The sequence below is a fragment of the Oncorhynchus tshawytscha genome, linkage group LG05 (assembly GCF_018296145.1).
Source record: "Oncorhynchus tshawytscha isolate Ot180627B linkage group LG05, Otsh_v2.0, whole genome shotgun sequence".
NCBI lineage: Eukaryota > Metazoa > Chordata > Actinopteri > Salmoniformes > Salmonidae > Oncorhynchus > Oncorhynchus tshawytscha.
In genome coordinates this window covers 47132142-47155986 of record NC_056433.1, presented here as the reverse complement: position 1 = coordinate 47155986, position 23845 = coordinate 47132142, and the positions used below count along the sequence as shown (strand labels likewise).

General features: G+C 43.3%; 2 protein-coding genes across 3 annotated transcripts in view; both read right to left on the bottom strand.

Moving 5' to 3' along the window:
• LOC112250681 (RAB GTPase activating protein 1-like) overlaps positions 1-23845 on the bottom strand; it is a 160674-nt gene that overhangs the window by 71121 nt on the left and 65708 nt on the right. The window lies entirely within an intron of this gene.
• On the bottom strand, positions 7289-15085 carry LOC112250682 (G-protein coupled receptor 52-like). The gene has a single exon (XM_024421031.2). It carries the CDS (start codon positions 11999-12001, stop codon positions 10883-10885), a length of 1119 nt encoding a protein of 372 aa, XP_024276799.1. The 5' UTR covers positions 12002-15085; the 3' UTR covers positions 7289-10882.

The window sequence follows — 23845 nt, the reverse complement described above, 5'->3', positions numbered from 1 at the left end:
CAAGCTATATGCCAGAAGAGGGAGGGATGAGGCAAAGGGCAAATAATGGTTTAAGGGAAACACTGATATATGGCCATGTGTTGACTTGACACAACAAACCTCAGCCGTGTAACGCAACAGTAAAGACAGATGCCGGTAGGTTTCCAATGTGATTGACGCGAGCGAGGGGCAGCATGTGTTGAAGAGACAACCGAGCAACATAAACCACAGCAAGAGGTCGAGCTAATAAGATCAGACTTCCGGGTATATCGATGTTGAGGAAAACACAGGGTCAGGTGACAATGTGACCTCCTGGAAGAAATAGCTTTAAAAAGGTGTGCTCTGTTGTGTAACAAATAGGCAAAAAAATACCCTCCATGGAATAATAACCAAGTTAAACTTTCACTCCCAGTTAGCCTCAACTCAACCCAGCAAGTCAGCACCGTGTCTCTTTAGCCCTGTTTTTTTTACTGAAGGCTGTGTGTGAAGCCTATATCAGCAGCTAAGCAACCGCCACCCACTGAGCCATGTCGAGAGCCAGGTGAGGGCGAGCGCCACCGAACATTGAAGGTGATCAACCGACCAAGCACCCCAGAGACACCAGACTCCTTCCTCAGCTTTCTGCCATTTAAGAGAAAGTCGAGCACAGCAGGGCTGTCAGAAAGAGAGAAAGAGAGAAAGGGACAAAGCTAAATGCCACCAGTAACAACTACACAGTCATCTGAGAGCAGGTCAAAATGGCTGCCACTGCTCTCTGCATGCTCAACACCAGTCTGAGAAGGGACTGATTTAAAACAAGAAAAATGTGTTACCCAGCGTAACCATAGCAAACCGTTTCCCTTTACCGTCTGAATTGGTTCAAATGCCTGGCTAATCAAAACGTCCTACACCAAGGGGAAAAGAGTGAGCGTGAGCCACTTGACTAAGATTTAAGAGTTGAATGTATGGATTTCACCAGACAAATTGCATCTGGCCTCCAGCTTTCATCGGTGAAATATTAGCCGGCAGCAGCGGAGGTGAAGCGGTAATGAAGGCGCTGCCAAATAGCGAGCGCCTCTCTATGGTGTGAGCGCCAGTGACACGTGTGCATTAGCTCCAATGTCAGGAAAGGGCGAAGTATCTGCATAGCCTCAGCCCGCATTGTCCATTAAAAAGGTATTTTATAGTCAACCCCCTGCGGTCTTCAACGAGAAGTACAGTTGTGTACGCATGATACACACCACCTAACCGGTGTATGCACACCAAAAAAAGAGCCACAAAAGCATTTCAAATTAAGCTATCTGATTATGATTTTCGCACGGCGCAACTACACTTTCCCTAACTACCCAACTAAGGAGAATAGAGAATCCAATGGCACCCAACTCCCATAAAATGTTTTCCTTATTTGCACACGCACTCATTTCTCACTGTCCTTGATGAAAACATGTACTTACCATCACTGTGATAGTTTTATCTAGCTACCTTAAAATGGATGCACTAAGTCGCTCTGCATAAGAGCGTCCACTAAATGACTAAAAAGTCAATGGAAAAGAGAAGTTAGAGAAGTTGTTGTAAGGGTGAACTGGTTCATCGTTTATTCATGACCGCCGAAAGTCCCAAGACCTCTGTGATCAGACAAACATTTGATGTGCTCATTAGATGAAGGTAAAAAAAAAAGGTCACATTATTTTTCCTCTCTAACTGCACATATCTCGTTTCCTTTCAGAGGCTGCAGGCAGTAACCTTTTGAAATCCAGCCCCAGATAGAGAGCACGACTTGCTGTGTGTGCATTACAACGCCCGGCTAACCCTCGGTCTAGAGATGAACTCTGTTTGCCTTGGAGTTGAATGGCAACAAACAACCCTACAGACCAGATATACGGTGCATTCGGGAAAGTATTCAGACCACTAGACTTTTTAAACATTTTGTTACGTTACAGCCTTATTCTAAAATGGATTAAGTAAAATGTTTTCCTCATCAACTACACATAATACCCCATAATGACAAAGCAAAAACAAGTAGAAATACCTTATTTACATATGAATTCAGACCCTTTGCTATGAGACTCGAAATTGAGCTCAGGTGCATCTGGTTTCCATTGATCATCCTTGAGATGTTTCTACAACTTGATTGAAGTCCACCTGTGTTAAATTCAATTGATTGGACATGATTTTGATGGTCACTCTGAAAGAGCTCCAATGTTCCTCTGTGGAGATGGGAGAACCTTCCAGAAGGACAACCATTTCTGCAGCACTGCAGCACTCCCCCAATCAGGCCTTTATGGTAGAGTGGCCAGACGGAAGCCACTCCTCGGTAAAAAGGCACATGACAGCCCACTTGGAGTTTGCCAAAAGGCACCTAAAGGACTCATTCTCTGGTCTGATGAAAACAAGATTGAACTCTTTGGCCTGAACTCTTTGGCCTGAATGCGTGTGTGGTGAAGCATTGTTGTGGCAGCATCTTGCTGTGGGGATATTGTTTTAGTGGCAGGGACTGGGACTGGGAGAGTAGTCAGGATCGAGGCAAAGATGAACAGTGCAAAGTACAGATAGATCCTTGATGAAGTCCTGAGCGCTCTGGAGCAGGTTCACAGACTGGGGCAAAGGTTCACCTTCCAACAGGACAACAACCCTAAGCACACAGCCAAGAAAACGCAGGAGTGGCTTCGGGCCAAGTCTCTGAAAGTCCTTGAGTGACCCAGCAGGGCCCGGACTTGAACCCGATCGAACATTTCTGGAGAGACCTGAAAATAGCTGTGCAGCAACACTCCCCATCCAACCTGGCCGAGCTTGAGAGGGTCTGCAGAGAAGAATGGGAGAAACTCCCCAAATACAGGTGTGCCAGGTTTGTAGCGTCATACCCAAGAAGACTAGAGGCTCTAATCGCTGCCAACGGTGCTTCAACAAAGTACTGAGCAAAGAGACTGAATACTTACGTAAATGTGAAAATGCATTATTATATTTTTAATACATTTGCAAGAAAATAAAACGTGTTTTTGCTTTGTCATTATGGGGTATTGTGTGTAGATTGAAGAGGGGGAAAAAACTATAACGCAATTTAGAATAAGGCTGTAACGTAAGAAAATGAGGAAAAAAAGTCAAAGGCTCTGAAAACCTTACGAATGCACAGTACATAGCTACAGCATTAGCATGCTAAATACGCCATGTGAATTAATTGATCCTTAAAAAGTTATTTTGCTGATGGACAGTACCAGTCAAAAGTTGAAACCCCTACTCATTCAAGGTTTTATTTTTTATTTGTACTATTTTTTACATTGTAGAATAATAGCAAAGACCTCAAAACTATGAAATAACACATATGGAATCATGTAGTAACCAAAAAGTGTTTCAAAATATATTTTAGATTTTTCAAATCTCCACCCTTTGCCTTGACAGCTTTGCACATTCTTGGCATTCACTCAACAAGCTTCACCTGGAATGCTTTCTTGAACAGTCTTGAAGGAGTTCCCATATATGCTGAGCACTTGTTGGCTTCATTTCCTTCACTCTGTAGTCCAACTCATCCCCAACCATCTCAACTGGGTTGAGGTCAGGTGATTGTGGAAGACCAGTCATCTGATGCAGCACTCACTCACTCTCCTTCTTGGTCAAGTAGCCATTACACAGCCTGGAGGTGTGTTTTGGGTCACTGTCCTGATGAAAAACAAATGATAGTCCCACTAAGCCAAACCAGATGGGACGGCGTATTGCTGTAGAATTTGCCATGCTGGTTAAGTGCGCCTTGAATTTTAAAAAATACCAGTGTCACCAGCAAAGCACCCCCACACCACCTCCTCCATGCTTCACGGTGGGAACCACACATGCAGAGACCATCAATTCACTTACTCGCGTCTCATAAAGACACGGCGGTTGGAACCAAAAATCTCAAATTTGGACTCATCAGACCAAAAGGACAAATTTCCACCGGTCTAATGTCCATTGCTCGTGTTTCTTGGCCCAAGCAAGTCTCTTCTTTTTATTGGTGTCCTTTAGAGGTGATTTGCAGCAATTTGACCATGAAGGCCTGATTCACGCAGTCTCCTCTGAACAGTTGAGGTTGAGATGTGTCTGCATTTATTTGGGAAGCAATCTGAGGTGCAGTTAACTCTAATGAACTTATCCTCTGCAGCAGAGGTAACTCTGGGTCTTCCTTTCCTGTGGCGGTCCTCATGAGAGCCAGTTTCATCATAGCACTTGATGGTTTCTGCGACTGCACTTCTTGAAATGTTCAGGATTGACCGACCTTTAAGAGGATGCCAAGAGTGTGCAAAGCTGTCATCAAGGCTACTTGGTGGCTACATGATTCCATACGTGTTATTTTGTGTTATGATTCCATACGTGTTATATTCTACAATGTAGAAGAAAAAAAAGAATTAAGAAAACCCTGGAATGAGTAGGTGTCCAAACGTTTGACTGGTACTTTATCCCAGAAACTGGCCAGGCGAATCAGCCTTTCAATCATTGCCTGCTTTTAAAAAAATCACTTTACAAAAGTACAGTCAAACCCACCACCAGTAAAATGTTAATATACACATCAAGAACTCAAGGCAGTGTTCAAAGAGGCAATATTTCTGGATTTTATTTATCCCATTATTTTTCAGTTTTATTGGATTGGCATCAACAGCAAAACCACAGCCTTTGACAAAATCTCAGAAATAAAAAAATAGATACTGTGTAATTTCTCGATTTGTCGTCTAATCAAAAACATCTTACTTCATATAGCTACAGCAGCCTAGTTGAATTAACAAAGGTATGAGTCATCACTGGTCGAGATTTTGTCATAAGATTTGTTTTGTGGTTTTTTGTTTGTTGCCTGAACACATATGTACAGCAGGATAAAACCGACAGACACACTATACATACTCTTATTTAACAAGTAGCGTATCCATTTTGAAATAATAAAATAAATAGACTTTGTACTGTATTAATCAAATCTTTAAGATACAACACCCTAAGGAATGCACTTTAAATCAGTTTTTTTCGGACAGTTTTTTTTTGTATTTCCTTCACATCAGAAAGAAATTAAAAACTAGTTTGGTCATTACAATACATATGGAAAGGTGAATAGCCTATTCAGTGGCTCATGGGTATAAAAAACTACTGGCAGAAAATAAACTGAATTAATTGGGTAACACTTACTTCATGAAAACTCAATTGGGAAACACTTATTTACAGTGTCAATATAATTGTATAACAGTAACCACAAACTGTTTTCTAAATACAAAAAGTCGAGTTAAAGTGGTACATTATCAATAAGTACAATAACTTGCTTGTTAGAATGAAACTACATTCCACTAGTGTTACTGTGGTGTGGAATCAATTAATTCTCACAAAACCATCAGCACAAGATTTACTGTAAAGCAATTCCTAGATAGAATTTAGCTTGTCAACAATATTGATTTACCATATATCACAAAAGATCTCACAATGTTTGTTGTATTCTCTTGACCACAAGTGATTTGCTTTAGTGTGAAGACAAAGTCATCTGGGGGTAATTCTAGAGAGAATCCAAGTCAACTAAAATAACAATTTGGGTGTTAATTCCTTAAATGCGATGATGTAGAGCTGGGAGATATGGAAAAACATACATAATCACGATAAATATATACATTTTTTTTGCAATAACAATAAAATCAGCGATAAATTACGCTAAATTATTTTGGGGGGCGGTACTACAGCTGGGCGATATGGACGAAAAGTAATATTGTGATATATGTAACTATTTTGCTCAATAACAAATACATCAAATATATATATTTCTTCCAATGGCCAGTTACTTTACATTAGCAGCAGGCCAGGAAAGATAACTGAGATGATAGCCTATGATTCAAAAGGTACGGTACGTCATCTAACATATCCATGACTTGCATGATTGACATTTTGATGTTCAACCTGTCAAAATAGGATCCACAATGAGATTTTTTGTTTTGTTTTGCTTTTCAGAGGATTTTTCCAGCATCTTTGTGCATATTGGCCACCTGAGGAAGGGGGAACTCAAAACACTTAGCTAGATTGCTAACTCTAACTATGATATTGTTGCTAGATAGATTAATCAATTAGCCATGTAGGCTAATTGATTAATCTATCAGTTAATGTAGGCTAATGTTCTACACAAAGTTTCCAGTGCTAGGCCTAGGCTAATTGACGTAGACCTATTCGCTGTAAATGACACGCTCCGCTCGGCTCTGCTACCCGGGTGCGTTCAAATCATATTAACTACACCCCACTCCGGTTGTAAAGTGGTGCCGTGAACTCGATATTAGGAGGTGAAAAATACATTATATCGACTCACAGAAAGCTGCAACTCTCCTCTCGGTAACTAGAACAACACTTTGAGCAACGGTCATAATGATTGTGCTTCTCAGAATGCATCTCTGCCTCCTCCGTGCACACAGCGCGAAGAGGGAACGAGAGCAGCCGGCAGCAAAACCGGGATAACTAGATACTGTACTTTCATTGCAGGAATCAACATAATGCATAGGCTACTACTGTTGAAAAAAAAGAATGGTTTAAGAACAATCTACAGGAACGTTGTTTGGCAAAAATCACCGAAAATTACCAACGTAGGCAAAATGCTTCGGTAAGAGGAAGGCAATGTAGGTGATTTTCTGTTTATCGTCCCAGCTCTATGACGGTAGATTTCTTAACCCCTTAAGTCCGCACCCCCCACGTAAATCTAATTAGTATAATACAAAAATCCCCATAAAAATCCATCATACATATTCTTTTGTTGCATTAGATGCATCTCAATCCACCGCAACCGCCTACGTTGCACTTCCGCATCTGCAGTGACAGAGCTAGGGCAGTGTTTGTCAGACCATGAGACATCCCGAAAATCAGTCTTCTCACAAAACGGTTTGGCCTAACAACTATTATGACCCCTCTATGGAAATATGAGTCTCATGAATACAACGGTGTTCTCCGTTTACGACCCCCACAAGCGTCTTGGGACTCGTCTGAAGTCGGTACAGCCAACCTGCCAACTTCTGTCTGTAGCATCTGAACAGTTTGGGCTACAACCGTGGAAAGGTCTCTCATGAACACTTACATGTCGGTTTTGCTCTAGGCCTCACAAGACTCGTATGAAAGTCACCCGGTACCGCAGAATTGTTTTTTTTGGAAGCATATATGGAGACTGTTTAGTGACAGAAATAAGGGGTTAAATACATTTCCTGATCTTTCTTAAATATTTTGGGGCAGTAGGTAGCCTGGTGGTTAGAGCGTCGTGCCAGTAACCAAACGGTCGTTCTGCCCCTGAAACAAGGCAGTTAACCCACTGTTCCTAGGCCGTCATTGTAAATAAGAATTTGTTCTCAACTGACTTGCCTAGTTAAATAAAGGTAAAAAATGTTATATATATATATAATCTCAGATATAGGACAGACACTTCAGAACAAACTTCCATAAGATTTTCTTGGGGGAGTATCTGTCGTTCCATGTGGCCATTGCAAAATGTTGATTTTGAGGCCAATTAAACATTTCTTTGTGGTTTTTGATGTGTGCCTGTGGTTATTTTCTTGCTGGAAGATCCATTTGCTGTCAAATGTCTGGCTCCGGTCTTTGACCTTAACAAGGGCCCCAGGACCACTGGAAGCAAAATAACCTAATAACATCAAAGATCCACCCCCATATTTTACAGTAGGTATGGGGTTATTTTCTGCTTATGCATTCTCATTTAGACGCCAAACCCACCACTGGTGTGTGGCTAAAGAGCTCTATTTTCATGTCCTCCAACAAATGTAAAACACCTGGAGTTTGCTAAATGGTATTGGCAGTTGGATTGGAACCAGTGCTTTGGTCAGATGAAAACATTGCTCTTTGACCTCGGACACCATTGGTGGGTTTGGTGTCGAAATGAGAATGCATAAGCAGAAAATAACCCTATAAATAATATGCTGCACGATAAACCAAAATGTTTATTCTTTTTCGTTTTCTAAACAACTAATTGACCAACGTCGGTTCAATTATTTGAATTCCATTTTGTTCAAAACAGGCAAATATTCTACATAGTTTAAACGTGGTAATTAACTACAATGACCATAATCAATTCCGTGCGTGCCTATTTGTCTGGTCTATGTGGAGCAGACACGGAGATGGGGTGAACACAGAACGTGCGATCAAGAGGGAAAGATGCATGCATCTCTACCTGAAAATACATGATCTAAGTGATTGATAGTTGGTATTCAGCAGTCATAAAAAGTATGCCTTGTTTAATTTGAATTACTACTAAAATTGTGATTTGTCAGGCAGCAGCTCTATAGAGATGAGATGACTTGGAATGAAATAATAAAGTCAACAAATAAAACAAATGTAATATACACAACTGAAATATTTTATTAAAGTAATTTGAATAAAATGGTTAATAAGTGATAAGCAGGAACGGGCAGTCACTACCATCATGGGACTTTTTGTTTTATTCTGCTTTGTTACATCATTCAACCCACAATGCATTGCGCATGTCTAAAAAAAATATTTGAAAACTGATGACTTTTTAAAATAATTGGAACACAACCGACCTCAAAAAGCACTAATCACTCAGCACTACCTACTGTAAAATAAGGTGGTGGATATTTGATGTTATGGGTCTATTTTGTTTGCACTGGTCCTGGGGCCCTTGTTAAGGTCAAAATCATCATGAACTTTATCCTGCACCAGGACATTTTGGCAAAAAACCTAATTGCCTCTGCCAGGAGGCTGAAACTTGGCCGCAAACGGATCTTCCATCAACACAATAACCCCAAGCACACATCAAAATCCCCCAAAAATAAATAATTTGCCACTAAATCAACTTTTTGTAATGGACATCTCAGTCCTAGAAAATAATATATTTTCCCCATTGTTGTTGAGCATCCAATATAGCTCAGTATTTGAATTATTCCTTCTATAGTCATTTTTTGCTCATCTTTATCAAGGGTGGCAATACTTTCAGACCCCACTGTATATGGTCCATTTGATAAAAAATAAGAAAAATGCACCCCACACAAGATAAAATAAATCAAATACAGTAATGTGAAGATGTCATCTCAGACATCAAGCAACCATTGGGGAGGGTACTTTTTTTTTTTTTGAAGTCTTTTGAGGCAGAATTCAGAACCCCTATGATTATATTATGCCCCCTAAAATGATGAATCACGCTACAAATATTAAAGCTTCTGACCTCCTCATAAGCTCATGAAAAGTGCTGAAACGAGATGGTCCTACTGTATCGGCAAATGTAAGCATGATGGATCTTCACTCAAGTCAAATGAAGGTCACGTTACAAAACGCAAATGGCATGCAGCCAGAACTGTGTCCCTGTGTATAGATGAACAGAAAGTAAATCTCTGTGATATCTTTTCCAGAAAAATATATCTTTAGGCACATATACAGAATAATCTGTAATGGAAAGCGGGGAATGACTACACAGGTTAAGTGGCATAATGTTGAACAAAAAAAACAGTCATGATATCGAGGGTTCAGTTAGCCGTGTTGCTTGTTTTTCCCACACGGTCAAATACACACTGACAACACAGGTCTAACTTCAAATGGCCTACACCATAAGAATAGAGAGGGATTTCACAATAGTCTTGGGTATCACTGAAAATGTGCACTTCATGTATTTTTCTACATTATCTATAAAAAAAGACCATTCTGGGAATGTACAAGAAAAACTTGGAATGACTTCACCTGCGCTGTATCAAACAGTATAATACATAACTAAAGGCAGTCTTCATGGTGCATTTACTGCACATGCCCACTGTATTTTGTACAATAAGGCCCTAAAAAGGGAACAGTCTCTGCACTTAGCGTGGAAAAGCAGAGGGAACAGAGTCATACATATGACGCCGATCTTTAAGTAGAGTGAAGCAAATTTTTCTGAACTCAACCAAAGATTAAGAGAGAGATGTATGCATTAGTGGACAGAACCAATCCCTCGATCTGCTTCCTAAACAGCTACTGTATAGGAAAGCATTGACAAAGATTTTTTTTTTAAAGAAATAGTACACGTGAAAATATAGAAATATCTAATAAAACTAAATCATTAGTGTGTGTGGTTTTTTTTTAATATATTTTTTAGGAGATTGAGTAACTCATCAAATTGAGTGCCCCATCTCTCTGTTTAGGACTGACCGAAAGTCTTTGAACACTCGGACTGCTTGCTAACAGACCTGCAAACACCGCAAAACTTTTGTTTGTCATAACAGGTCAAGGCCACTAGCCCATCTGCTGTTATTTACACCATTGTCCAGGAGCATGTACAGTAAGTGAATAGTCAGCCATTTGCACACACATACCCCATGTCAACTAACTCCTAAAAAGGGAGTGTATGCAAATGAGGATTACATGTTGATGTTGTCTATGCTAATTCAGCCTTTGAGTGCCCACCAAGAACACAGACCTATAGTAGCAGTCCAATATTGGTATTTAAATTCATTACACTTTAGTCCACATTACCTTGAAATCAGAGATGCTTAAATCATGAGGTCACCATCAATGTTTGAGGAAAGTGCTTATCCATTTTGAGGACCTCTAACTTTGTATTTTTATAAGCACTTTACCCGACTGTCGAGGAACAAAAAAATGTAACATCAAAGCCTGAGAACCATGGTCAAATTAGGTTTTACATAAGGATGCACATACAGTAGGTTACCAGCTAAACTCCACTACACAGGTTTAAAGTCAAAATGTAGTACCAATCTCTCATCCATTTAGTTGTTCAGAAAGTAAACCTTTAAAACAACGTAGCCTCTCTCAGCAATCTAACGATTGCCTGTAAATCATGGCTTGGCATGACTGTGGCAAAAGTCATTGGTATCCTTCAAAACAAACCGTCTGAGCCTAAATTCTCTCTCTTTGGGACAGCCCTGTCAAATAAATGTTCAGCAGCTTTGTAAAGATGTAACCTTTGAAATTCGCTGCTTTTCTAACAATATCCTCCAAAGCCTCAGATGGAGCAGGACTTTGGCCTCTTCCTGGGCTTGGGTTCGCCAAAGTCCCTGTCGTCGGCTGCACAGTGGCTGAAGGAGCAGAGTGTCTGCGAGAGGCGGCGCATGCCCAGGCGGAACACACTGTTGGACAGGCTGTAGATGACGCAGTTGCAGAAGCTGTTGCTGATGGCCAACCAGGTTGTTACAAAGGACAGGGCGGGACTGTCCAGCACGTGGGAGCTCTCCAACAGGAAATAGATTATGTAGGGCAGCCAAAGCATGTAGAAGACGCTGGTGATGCGGAATAGCACCATGGCGTAGCGCCTGTCAGGCCCTTGACCCGCGTGGTGCCCCCCGCCGCTGCCACTGCCACCACCCTCCCCAGCCTCCATCTCCTGGCTGGGGAAGCGTGCTCGCCTCTCACTGATCTCCCGGTTGTGCTGCTGGCAGATGCGGAAGATGTGGAAGTAGGTGAAGCAGACTACCAGGGCCGCGGGCGCGTACAGTAGGCATACCACAAAGCCTGTGAAGAGCGCCGAGGTGGGCCAGGAGTGGGCGCACCACTCAAAGATGTCCCCGTGGTAACCCGGCTTGCCCCAGCCAAAGAAAGAGGGCAGAAAGACCAGGCTGGAGTAGACCCAGATGAGGGCGATGCAACCGCGGAGCCGGCACGGCGTCACCAGCTGGTTGTAGGACAGGGGTTTGGTGATTGCCAGGTAGCGATCCACGCTGATGCAGGCCAGACAGGCCATTGAGACGCTCTTGAGCACCGAGATGACGTAGCTGAAGACCTGGCAGGTGATGGGCTCCTGGACGCTGGCCGGGTAGTGCAGCAGGGACAGGGTGGGCACCAGGCAGCTGAGGCCCACCAGCAGGTCGGCGTAGGCCATAGTCTGGATGAAATAGCTGGTGGTATAGTGGTGCAGCAGGGGGGCGCAGTGGAACACGAAGATCACCGTCAGGTTCCCGCCAATGATGAGCACCGTGAGCAGAACGATGACCGCAGTCTCCAAGACACAGGCCTCCAGGCCCTCGTTCTGGCCCCAGCCCAGGGGACAGGAGTGGTTGGGGTCTGGGCCCACCAGGCTGCTGTTGGCAGTGGGAACCAGGTCTGTCGTCAATGTTGACTGGTTCATTGTTCTGGGCGTGGTCCAGGTGGGTCAGGTTTGTGCTGTGCCAACCACGATGCAGATGGACTGTAACTGAAGACCTGTCTGCCTGTAGCCTCCCTCAGCAAATGGGAGTTCTAGCCTCTCTCGCTCTTTCACCTCGGCTCTCACATAGCTGGGTCTCAATCAAATGAACACTGACTGACGAAAATCAATACAGCCCATAGGAAAGCAGGACTGCCAACTTGGCTCTACTTTTTCGATCAGTCATGCTTAGAGGCAGTGGGGTAATTGTCGAAAGAAGAAAGATATTCCCTCCAAAAACAGAAAAAGGTCTACCGGTGCTATGCCAGGCATTTATCCCGGCGGCAGGGATCCCCATTGCTCTCCCTGACAGTCTGCGGCCACATCTCCTGATTCATAAGAGGGCTGCCACTGGGAGACTGGGGACGGAGAGCAGGTGTTGTCCTCACAAGGGCAAAAAGCACAGGAGGTGCAGGGTAGTCGGCATGTGGGGGAGAAACATGAGGCAGGCAGGCAGGGCGCGCTGGTGCAGATCCTACTGCAGATTAAATAAGACAGGGAGCATGTGACTCCTATTTTGAGACTATAGATAAGAGAAAATAGTATTAAAACATTTAGCGTGTCGGTATAATTTCGACTTTCAGATAGCTTGTTTACTGTCAGAGAAAGATCCACTGGGAAAACCCCAAATTCATACGAGTAATTACATCCCCGTTAGCCATTGTGTTTGGTTCATACCTCAAGTCCTCTCTAAAGTTCCAAAAATGCTGTTAGACAAGCCGCAATTGTTTCTCAGTCTTGTAGTATGCACATCCTCTTATTTTGGGGTAGTGAGTGGTCCCGTGGTCAGTGTCTGGACCCCATGTACGCCCCGCTATTGTCCGAATCAAAACACAGACACGCTAGACAAACACAGGGCTCTCTGCGGTGGTTAATATTACAGCTCTCGTTCCACAGAGCGCTGGGGGAATTATGTTTTACAATGTTCCCCAATCAGAGAGAAGCCAAAGGAGGCGCAGAATAATCTGGATCCTGTTCTGTGTGTGTGTAGCCACAAATCTGGCTTTGGTCTCTGGAATCCCAATCCACGCACTTTTCTGAAACTTTCGTTCTCCAGGTTATGAGAGGCAAAAGCTGGTTGCAAAAGAGGATCTTTCAGGCAAAGAATGTAGGAGTTGTCAGGAGTCTCACACAATCGGATCAATAGATACTGGAGCCGGTAGAAGACATCTGGGTGTCTCAGAGCTCCTCGGACTGTGTCTCCTTGGAAATTCTGTTCAGGGCGCCGGCTGAGATGGATGTGGGATCAATCTGCATTCCGCTTGTTTACAGCCTAGGGTGAAAGCTCTTTACGTCAGCCTCGCCTCTTAAGCGCATGTTTCCATTATTGATATTATTAGTACATATACATGCCCGTTCCATTCAAATACGTTTTTTGGAGGTGTTTTTCAGGGGAGGCACAGCTGTCTGGACTTTTGACTCTTTCTTCCACTCAGTACGTCTGCTCCTTGTTACAAAAACCAAGCCACAGCAAAAGAGAAACGACTCCGCCAGTACAGAGAGTTCCAGTTTCAATGCTGTCCTCTGTGTGCGTCTCCTCTAATTTCCATTTCCCCAGCCGAACTCAGCTTTCGCCAAACGAATAACCGAAGAGACAGAAATACAATTTCATTCAGCAAAGCAGTCCTGGAGTGAAGCACGAAATAAATAAATAGGAACCTTTTGGAGAGAGGAGCTGTCCCTCACCAACTGGTGCAGTGGGAAAGAGATGCTGTGACTGGCTTACAGTTCCTTTTCCCTTCGCTCTCGTTCTCGTTCTCCCGCTCACTCTCTTTACCCTGCACGCACACACACACACATGCTCGCTCTCACTCTCTCCCGTTCCCTCTGAACCGCGCTCTACCCCTCCCTCTGATACACCCGATCTCTCCCTCTCTCTACCCCCTCTCATTTGGGCTGCACCTGAGGTCCTTTCCCAACCCAGCCACAATACTCTCTTTCGCTCCTCTAATGTCTCTCCTCTTGTTTTTAGAGCTACATTTGGACAGTTTACTAATCTGAAATCACTAGGCTAATCTATCAGTCCATTTTCTATTAACTAGCTCCCTCCCCCAATATGGCTTTCCCTCTGACTCTCTGCCCCCAGTCCATTGCTCCGACCAATGACCAAGCCCAGCCATGCCTGCCCCTTAGTTACAGTTGCCAGGCATTTCAGTTAGTTGGGATCATCCTTCATTGGCAGACAGTGTAACAAGCGGCAGAAAATTGAGGAGGCAGGAGGTCAGTTTCAGAGGTAGATGGTCTGTATACCATTGCAGAGTTCAGGCTCAACTAACCTCTACAATAATGAAAACACTAGGATATACAAGAAAGCTATACTTTTAAAGCTACTTGCGTAAGCTCTATAAAACTGAACACGGAGATTCCCAAGAAGATAAGAACAGACGAGAAAGTGGCATGGTGAAGTGGATAACCTGATGTCCTTCACCTTTTGGACTACAGGTGAAAAACGGTCACAACCAGAAGGCTACGTTAATAATTATTTCGCAGGGAGAGAGAGAGAGAGAAAAAAAAAGGAGGGCTGTAAAAACAACGAGGGCTGTAATCCCCTTCCCTGTCCCACCCCCTCTGAGCATTTTGATCCCAGCCACTATGGCTACTGTGTTGGGACAAGCGGGCAGGCCCCTGTCCGGGCTCTTTGTTAAGGCTGGGTAAATAAGGGCCAGGCCATTATAGTGTACAGTAGCTCACACCAACACTGACTAACAGTCAAAGAGAGCCGGAGGTAAGTGGGCCTAAGAGCGGGGAGATCAGTTTCGAGCTACTCAATACGAGTATAAATATCAACGCATTACAAAAACAAACCTAGTGCGGCACACGGGAGAAGAAGTCAAGGTCACCCCAGTGCTAATGCTTCACAATAGGCGTTATGTGAAAAGGAGATTTGAATGAGAAATTACCATATGCTCTCTACAAAGGCTGCAGAGAATTAGGGATGGGCATTTGAACATTTTGTACTGTTCATGTACTCGCATGCTTTATTTTCCTTCGAGTACTCGAATGGGAAAGTAATGTTTGTACTTATCTATACCAACAATGAGCAAAAATGCTTCATTTGCTACAACCATTACAGATAACAAATCCTAATGGCTAAATTGCCCAATATAGAGTGTACAAAAAAATTAGGAACACCTGCTCTTTCCATGACAGACTGACAAGGTGAATCCAGGTGAAAACTATGATCCCTTATTGACGTCGCATGATAAATACACAAATCAGTGTAGATGAATGGGAGACCGGTTAAAGAAAGATTTTTAAGCCTCGAGACAATTGAGACATGGATTGTGTATGTGTACCATTCAGAGGGTGAATTGGCAAGACAAAAGTTAAGTGACTTCGAACGGGGTATGATAGTCGGTGCCAGGCGCACTGGTTTGAGTGTGTCAAGAACGCTGCTGGGTTTTTCACACTCAACAGTTTCCTGTGTGTATCAACACCTTGTAGAGTACATGCCCCGACAAATTGAGGCTGTTCCGAGGGCAAAAGGGGGTGCAACTCAACATTAAGAACCTGCTCACTCAGTGTATATTCAGTCAATAAAAAAACAAGTGCCATTTAAGATTCATTAACTGAAACCGTATTATCAACTGGTTATATTATATTGTGGAACTCAAATCTTTAAAAAAAAGACCTCAGTGACGTTTACTTGTAGAAGCCGTATGTTAGGAATCAAAAGGACTACGTAAAAGGTAGGTTCAGTAATTAAACATGAACAGATATCCAATTCAAATCAATCAAATCAAATTTTATTGGTCACATGCGACGAATACAACAGGTGTAGATTTAACAGTGAAATGCTTACTTATGAGCCCATTCCCAACCGTGCATTGTTAACTTCTTGGTGACAGGGGGCAGTATTTTCACATCCAGATGAAATGCTTGCCCAAATTCAACTGCCTGCTACACATCCCCAGAAGACAATATATGCATATTATTAGTAGATGAGTTTTCATTGGGAATCCAGATTTCTAAGGGACCTTCTTGCAGTTCCCACCGCTTCCAATGGATGTCACCAGTCTTTAGAAATTGGTTGAGGTTTTCCCTTTGTGTAATGAAGAAGTACGGCCATCTTGAACGAGGGTCACTTGAAGTGTACTGTTAGATAGAGGCGTGTGACCAGAAAGCTAGCTAGTTTGTTTTCCTCCTGTATTGAACACAGATCATCCAGTCTTCAATTTTATCGATTATTTACGTAAAAAAATACCTAGTTGTATTACAAAAGTAGTTTGAAATATTTTGGCAAAGTTTAACAGGTAACTTTTGAGATATTTTGAAGTCACGTGCGCAAGTTGGAACTGGTGTTTTTCTGGATCAAACGTGCCAAATAAATTGACATTTTGGATATATATCGACGGAATTAATCGAACAAAAGGACCATTTGTGATGTTTCTGGGACATATTGGAGTGCCAAAAAAAGAAGCTCGTTAAAGGTAAGGCATGAATTATATTTTTATTTCTGCATTTTGTGTCACGCCTGCAGGGTTGAAATATGCTTCTCTTTGTTTACTGGGGTGCTATCCTCAGATAATAGCATCTTTTGCTCTCGCCGAAGAGCCTTCTTGAAATCTGACATGTTGGCTGGGTTCACAACACGTGTAGCTTTTTTGTGTGATTTAATGAAAGTTTGATTTTTATAGTAAATTATTTGAATTTGGCGCTCTGCCTTTTCCCTGGCTTTTGGCCAGGTGGGACGCTAGCGTCCCACATATCCCAGAGAGGTTTAAGAACCAACACAAATATTTGCTAAATAAAAAAGGAAATAGTAACACAAAAACAATAACGAGGCTATATACAAGGCGCAACTGTACCGAGTCAATGTGCAGGAGTACCAGGTAGTTGAGATAATTCAGTATTTACATGTGAGAAGGGTTAAAAGTGACTAGGCAATCAGGATATATAATTGATTTATTTGTATTTCACCTTTATTTAACCAGGTAGGCCAGTTGAGAACAAGTTCTCATTTACAACTGCGACCTGGCCAAGATAAAGCAAAGCAGTGCGACAAAAATAACAGTTACACACATGGAATAATAACACAATAGAAAAAAAGAAAGTATATATATACAGTGTGTGCAAATGTGTAAATCAACATAACACAGAAATCGCAGCATATGTTAAGAGTGAAAGTGTGTCTAAGTATGTGGCGTCAATATGCATGTGTGAGCGTATGTAGTGTGTGGGTAGAGTCTAGTGAGTGTGTTGGTAGAGTCTAGTGAGTGTGCATAATCAGTTCAAGGGAGTCCGTGCAAAACAATTCAGATAAATAATAAAGGGGGGTAATGTAGACAGAGTTCAGAGTGTCAAATCAAGTTCAGTGTGTCAAATGTTGTCCGGACCTCTAGCAGTCTCTATGGGGTTACCACAGGGTTCAATTCTCGGGCCGACTCTGTTCTCTGTATATATCAACAATGTTGCTCTTGCTGCGGGTGATTCCCTGATCCACCTCTACGCAGACGACACCATTCTGTATACGTCTGGCCCTTCTTTGGACACTGTGTTAACTTCTTTGGGACTGGGGAGCAGTATTGAGTAGTTTGGATGAATAAGGTGCCCAGAGTAAACTGCCTGCAACTCAGGCCCAGAAGCTAGAATATGCATATAATTTGTAGATTTGGATAGAAAACACTCTGAAGTTTCTAAAACTGTTTGAATGATGTCTGTGAGTATAACATAACTCATATGGCAGGCAAAAACCTGAGAAAAAATCCAACCAGGAAGTGGGAAATCTGAGGTTTGTAGTTTTACTATCGAATATACAGTGTCTATGGGGTCATATTGCACTTCCTAAGGCTTCCACTAGATGTCAACAGTCTTTAGAACCTTGTTTGAGGCTTCCACTGTGAAGGAGGGGGGAAAAGAGAGCTGATTGAGTCAGGTGTCTGGCAGAGTGCCATGAGCTCAGTCTCGCGCACTCCGTGAGAGTTAGCTGCGTTCCATTGCATTTCTACAGACAAAGGAATTATCCGGTTGAAACATTATTGAAGATTTGGATTTACAACAAGTTTATCTTTAACATGGTGTAAAATACTTGTATGTTTGACCAATTTTAATTATGGGATTTCTGTTGTTTTGAATTTGGCGCCCTGCAATTTCACTGGTTGTTGAAGAGGTGGGACGCTACCGTCCCACATATCCCAGAAAGGTTAACAAACCTCCAAACGAGCTTTGATGACATACAACACTCCTTCCATGGACTCCAACTACTCTTAAATGCATGCTTTTCAACCGTTCGCTGCCCGCACCCGCCCGCTCGACTAACATCACTACTCTGGATGGTTCGGACTTAGAATATGTGGACAACTACAAATTCCTAGGTGTCTGGCTACACTGTAAACTCTCCTTCCAGACCCATATTAAACATCTCCAATCCAAAATTAAATCTAGAATCAGCTTTCCATTCCAAAACAAAGCCTCCTTCACTCATGCCGCCAAACATACCCTAGTAAAACTGACTATCCTACCGATCCTCGACTTCGGCGATGTCATTTATAAAAAAGCCTCCAACACTCTACTCAGCAAACTGGATGGAGTCCATCTCAGTGCCATCCGTTTTGTCACCAAAGCCCCATATACCACCCACCACTGAGACCTGTATGCTCTAATCAGCTGGCCCTTGCTACATATTCGTCGCCAGACCCACTTGCTCCAGGTCATCTATAAGTCTTTGCCGCCTTATGTCAGCTCACTGGTCAAGATAATAACACCCACCCGTACCACACGCTCCAGCAGGTATATCTCACTGGTCATACCCAAAGCCAACACCTCCTTCGGCCGCATTTCCTTACAGTTCTCTGCTGCCAATGACTGGAACGAAATGCAAAAATCGCTGAAGCTGGAAACTTATATTTCCCTCACTAACTTTAAACATCAGCTATCCGATCGCTGCAGCTGTACATAGCCCATCTGTAAATAGCTCATCCAATCTACCTACCGCATCCCCACATTGTTTTTTTTTTACTTTTCTGTTCTTTTGCACACCATTATTTCTACTTGCACATCTATCACTCCAGTGTTAATTTGCTAAATTGTAATTACTTGCTACTATGGCCTACTTATTGCCTTACCTCCTCACGCCATTTGCACACACTGTATATAAACTTTCTTTTTCTCTATTGTGTTATTGACTGTACGCTTGTTTATTCCATGTGTAACTCTGTTGTTGTTTGTGTCGCACTGCTTTGCTTTATCTTGGCCAGGTTGCAGGTGTAAATAAGAACTTGTTCTCAACTGGCCTAACTGGTTAAATAAATAAAAATACATGTAAATTGTCCATGTAGCCATTTGATGAATGTTCAGCAGTCTTGTGGATTTGGGGTAGAAGCTATTCAGGTGCCTTTTGGTCACAGACTTGGTGTTCCGGTATCGCTTGCCGCTAGGTAGCAAAAAGAACAGTCTATGACTTGGGTGGCTGGAGTCTTTGACCATTTTTGGGGCACCAGTGATGTACATAGCCCCAGTTTGGCCCTAGTGATGTACAGGGCTGTACGCACTACCCTCTGTAGAGCCTTGCGATTGGATGCCGAGCAGTTGCCATACCAAACAGTGATATAGCCAGTCAAGATGCTCTCAAATGGTGCAGCTGTAGAACTTTGAGGATCTGAGGGTCGTTCACAAATATTTTCAGCCTCCTGAGGGGGAAGAGGCGTTGTCGTGTTCTCTATACGACTGTGTGGGCCATGATAGATCCTTAGTGATGTGGACACAGAGGAACCTCTAGACACATGCTCTACTACAGCCCCCTTGATGTGAATGTGGGCATGTTCGGCCCTCTGTTTCCTGTAATCCACGATAAGGTCCGTTGTCTTGCCCACTTTGAGGGACAGGAGGTTGTTGTCCTGGTGCCACACTGCCAGGTCTCTGACCTCCTCCCTACAGGCTGTCTCATTGTCATTGGTGATCAATCCTACCACCGTTGTGTCGTCGGCAAACTTAATGGTTATGTTGGAGTTGTGCGCGGCCACGCAGTCATAGGTGAACAGGGAGTACAGGAGAGGACTGAGCACACACCCCTCAGGGTCAGCATGGAGGATGTATTGTTGCCTATCCTCACCACCTGGGGGCGGCCCGTCAGGAAGTCCAGGATTCAGTTGCAGAGAGAGGCGTTCAGTCCCAAGGACCTTAGCTAACGGATGAGCTTGTAGGGCACTGAGCTGTTGAAAGCAGAGCTGTAGTCAATGAACAGCTTGGGGAGAATTCATTGGCGAGTGGATAATCCGCCTTTACCATCAGTCTTACTGGCGAACAAGCAATTACTGGAGAATAAACTGGATGAGCTCCATTTGAGACTATCCTACCAACGGGACATTAAAAACTAATAATATCTTACGTGTCACTGAGTCGTGGCTGAACGAGAATAGTTGGCCGAGTTTTCCATGCATCGGCAGGACAGAACCACCTCTGGTAAGATGAGGGGTGGTGGTCTGTGTCAATTTGTCAACAAAAGTTGGTGTGCGATCTCTAATATTAAGGAAGTCTCAAGGTTATGCTCCCCTGAAGAAGAGTACCTCATAACCTGTCGACCACACTATTTATCAAGAGAGTTTATCTATATTTTTCATAGCAGTCTATTTATTCTATTTATCTATTAAGTGCTGTATAAGGCCATAAGCAAACAAGCGAATGCTCACCCAGAAGCGGCGGTCCTAGTGGCGGGGGGCTTTAATGCTGGAAAACTTAAATCAGTTTTCTACCAGCATGTTACATGTACAACCAGAAAGAAAAACTCCACACACAGACACTTACAAATCTCTCCCTCACCCTCCAATTGGCAAATCTGACCCTAATTTTATCCTCCTGATTACAAGAAGAAAAAAAACTCAAGCAGGAAGTACCAGTGACTCGCTCAATACGAAAGTGGTCTGATGACGAGGATGACAAGCTACAGCCTTAATAGCACAGACTAGAATATGTTCCGGGATTCATTCGATGGCATTGAGGAGTATACCACATCAGTCACCAGCTTCATCAAAAAGTGCATCAACGATGTCATCCACACAGTGTCCATATGTACATATCCCATCCAGAAGCCATGGATTACAGGCAACATCTGCACTGAGCTAAAGTCTAGAGCGGGACACTAATCTGTGTTTCAAGCAGACCACCATAGTCCCTGTGCCCAAGAACGCCAAGGTAACCGACCTAAATGACTACCGCCCCATAGCACTCACGTCTGTGGCCATGAAGTGCTTTGAACGGCTGGTTATGGCTCACAACATCATCCCAAAAACACTAGACTTACTACAATTCACATACCGCCCCAACAGATCCACAGATGACGCAATCTCTATTGCACTCCACACTGCCCTTTCACACCTAGACAAAAGGAACACCTGCGAGAGAATGCTCTTTACTCTATGTAAACTGGAAACCATATATCCTGAGGCTGCATTTATTGTAGCTTGGGATTTTAACAAAGCTAATCTGAAAACAAGGTTTCCTAACTTCTATCAGCATATCAAATACGCGACACAAGCTGGTAGCATTCTGGATCATTGCTACTCTAACTTCCATGATGCATACAAAGCCCTCCCCCACCCTCACTTCAGCAAATTTGACCATGACTCCATTTTTTTGCTCCCATCCTATAGGCAGAAACAATCAGGAAACGCCCATGCTCAGGTCTATCCAACGCTGGTCTGACCAATCGGATTCCATGCTTCAAGATTGCTTCGATCACGTGAACTGGGATACGTTCCAGGTAGCCTAAGACAACAACATTGACATATACGCCGACTCGGTGAGCAAATGTATTAGCAAGTGCATCTGAGTACCCCAAGTGACTATTTAAACCTTCCCGAACCAGAAACAGTGAATGGATGGCAGCATTCGAGTAAAACTGAAAGCGCGAACCACCGGCTTTTAATCATGCCAAGGCGACTGGAAACATGACCGAATACAAACAGTGCAGTTATTCCCTCCGCAAGGCAATCAAAACATGCAAAGCGTCAGTATAGAGACAAAGTAGAGTGGCAATTTGACTGCTCAAACACGAGACATATGTTGCAGGGTCTACAGTCAATCACGGATTACAAAAAGAAAACCAGCCCCGTTGCGGAAATCGACGTCTTGCTTCCAGACAAATTAAAACAACCTCTTTTCTCACTTTGAGGACAATACAGTGCCAATGACACGGCCCACTACCAAAGCATGTGGGCTCTCCTTCTCCGTGGCCAACGTGAGAAAAACATTTAAACGTGTTAACCCTCGCAAGTCTGCCGGCCCAGATGGGATCCCTGTGCATGGTCCTCAGACCATGCACAGAGCAGCTGGCTGGTGTGTTCACAGACATATTCAGGGCGGCAGGGTAGCCTAGTGGTTAGAGCGTTGGACTTGTAACCGAAAGGTTGCAAGTTCAAATCCCTGAGCTGACAACCTACAAATCTGTCGCTCTGCCCCTGAACAGGCAGTTAACCCACTGTTCCTAGGCTATCATTGAAAATAAGAATTTGTTCTTAACTGACTTGCCTAGTTTAAAAAATGTTAAAAAATCCCTATCACAGTTTGCTGTCCCAACATGCTTCATGATGGCCACCATTGTTCCTGTTCCCAAGAAACATTTTAGTTATATTTACCTTTTTTACTACTGTTTTATACAACTTTTTCTGCATCAAGCTCTTATATTATTATATGTCAGAGAAAGCTCATTGGATTCCCAGTTGTGCAGTTGGCTCTTGCTTGGGCCTCAGCCTGACCCAAGGACAGCCAGAGAACTGTTGTGATGTGGCCTTCACACTCACGACCAGAGGAGTTTTGGGCTTTGGTGTGTTTCTCCCTAATACAAACTGTAATTTCTGGGGCAGCAGCACTGAGCACAGCTCTGTTCCTGTACAAATACAACACAATGATCTTATGAAAAGCGAAAAGATCTGTTCGGCGGGAGCATTTTTAAAAATTACATACACCCTGAAACATGCATCCTATATCCCAGATGAATGACAAGTGAAAAAAAAAATCATAGTTTATTGTTGCCACGGCCATTCCTTTCCCCTCTTCGCCATTGTGTTTTTTGGTGTCAAACGGTAAAACCAAGCATGTGTTTCTTCGACAAGAAATCAAATCTCTTGTTTTTCAGGTCAGTGATTCTTCAGGGGGGTGAAGACAAAGCATGGTGTGCACTGTTAATGGAGCCTACCGGGCTGTGAGAACAGGAGTTGAGTATATGAAGGTGGTGGGTTGCATTAAAGTCCCTATAGTGCTTGAGGGGCTGTAAACAGGACTTCATTGTGAAGGGGGGGTTGGGGGCTGGTGGGCAGGGCTGTGGCCCAGTAGTGCAGCTGGCCTGAAGACACTGAGGGGGGTATTGTGAGTGACAGATACTCACTGAGCCCAAGGGCACTTCTCATGCAGAAAGGGATGACAGCTCGGGAACTGAACACAGGGGTAGGCTAGGGCTGGAACAATGACAGAGAAGACAGGGCTGAAACCCAGAGGAATCCCAGAAATGAATTTGATGGAAGGAGAAGTGTAGATTATCTATTTGAATATGTGAAATGAAAGAGATTTACATAACCATTTCACCTGCACAGGCTGAAACAGTCTACTGCAAGAGACATGCAACAATTCAGAATTGCCTCTTGCAGGGTTCATACACATTTTGTCGGATGGAATTTCATGACTTAAAACCCAATTTTCATTCCCACCAATTGGCAGCGTCTATGCAATCAACAACAAAAAAATTGCCGTAATGTGGTACCAACACTGGGAGGCGGCTCTCTGATCCCATGTACCATCTCCTGTTGTTGAGCAAGGCACTTAACCCCCCCAAAAAGTAGTAAACCTGTTTGGCAA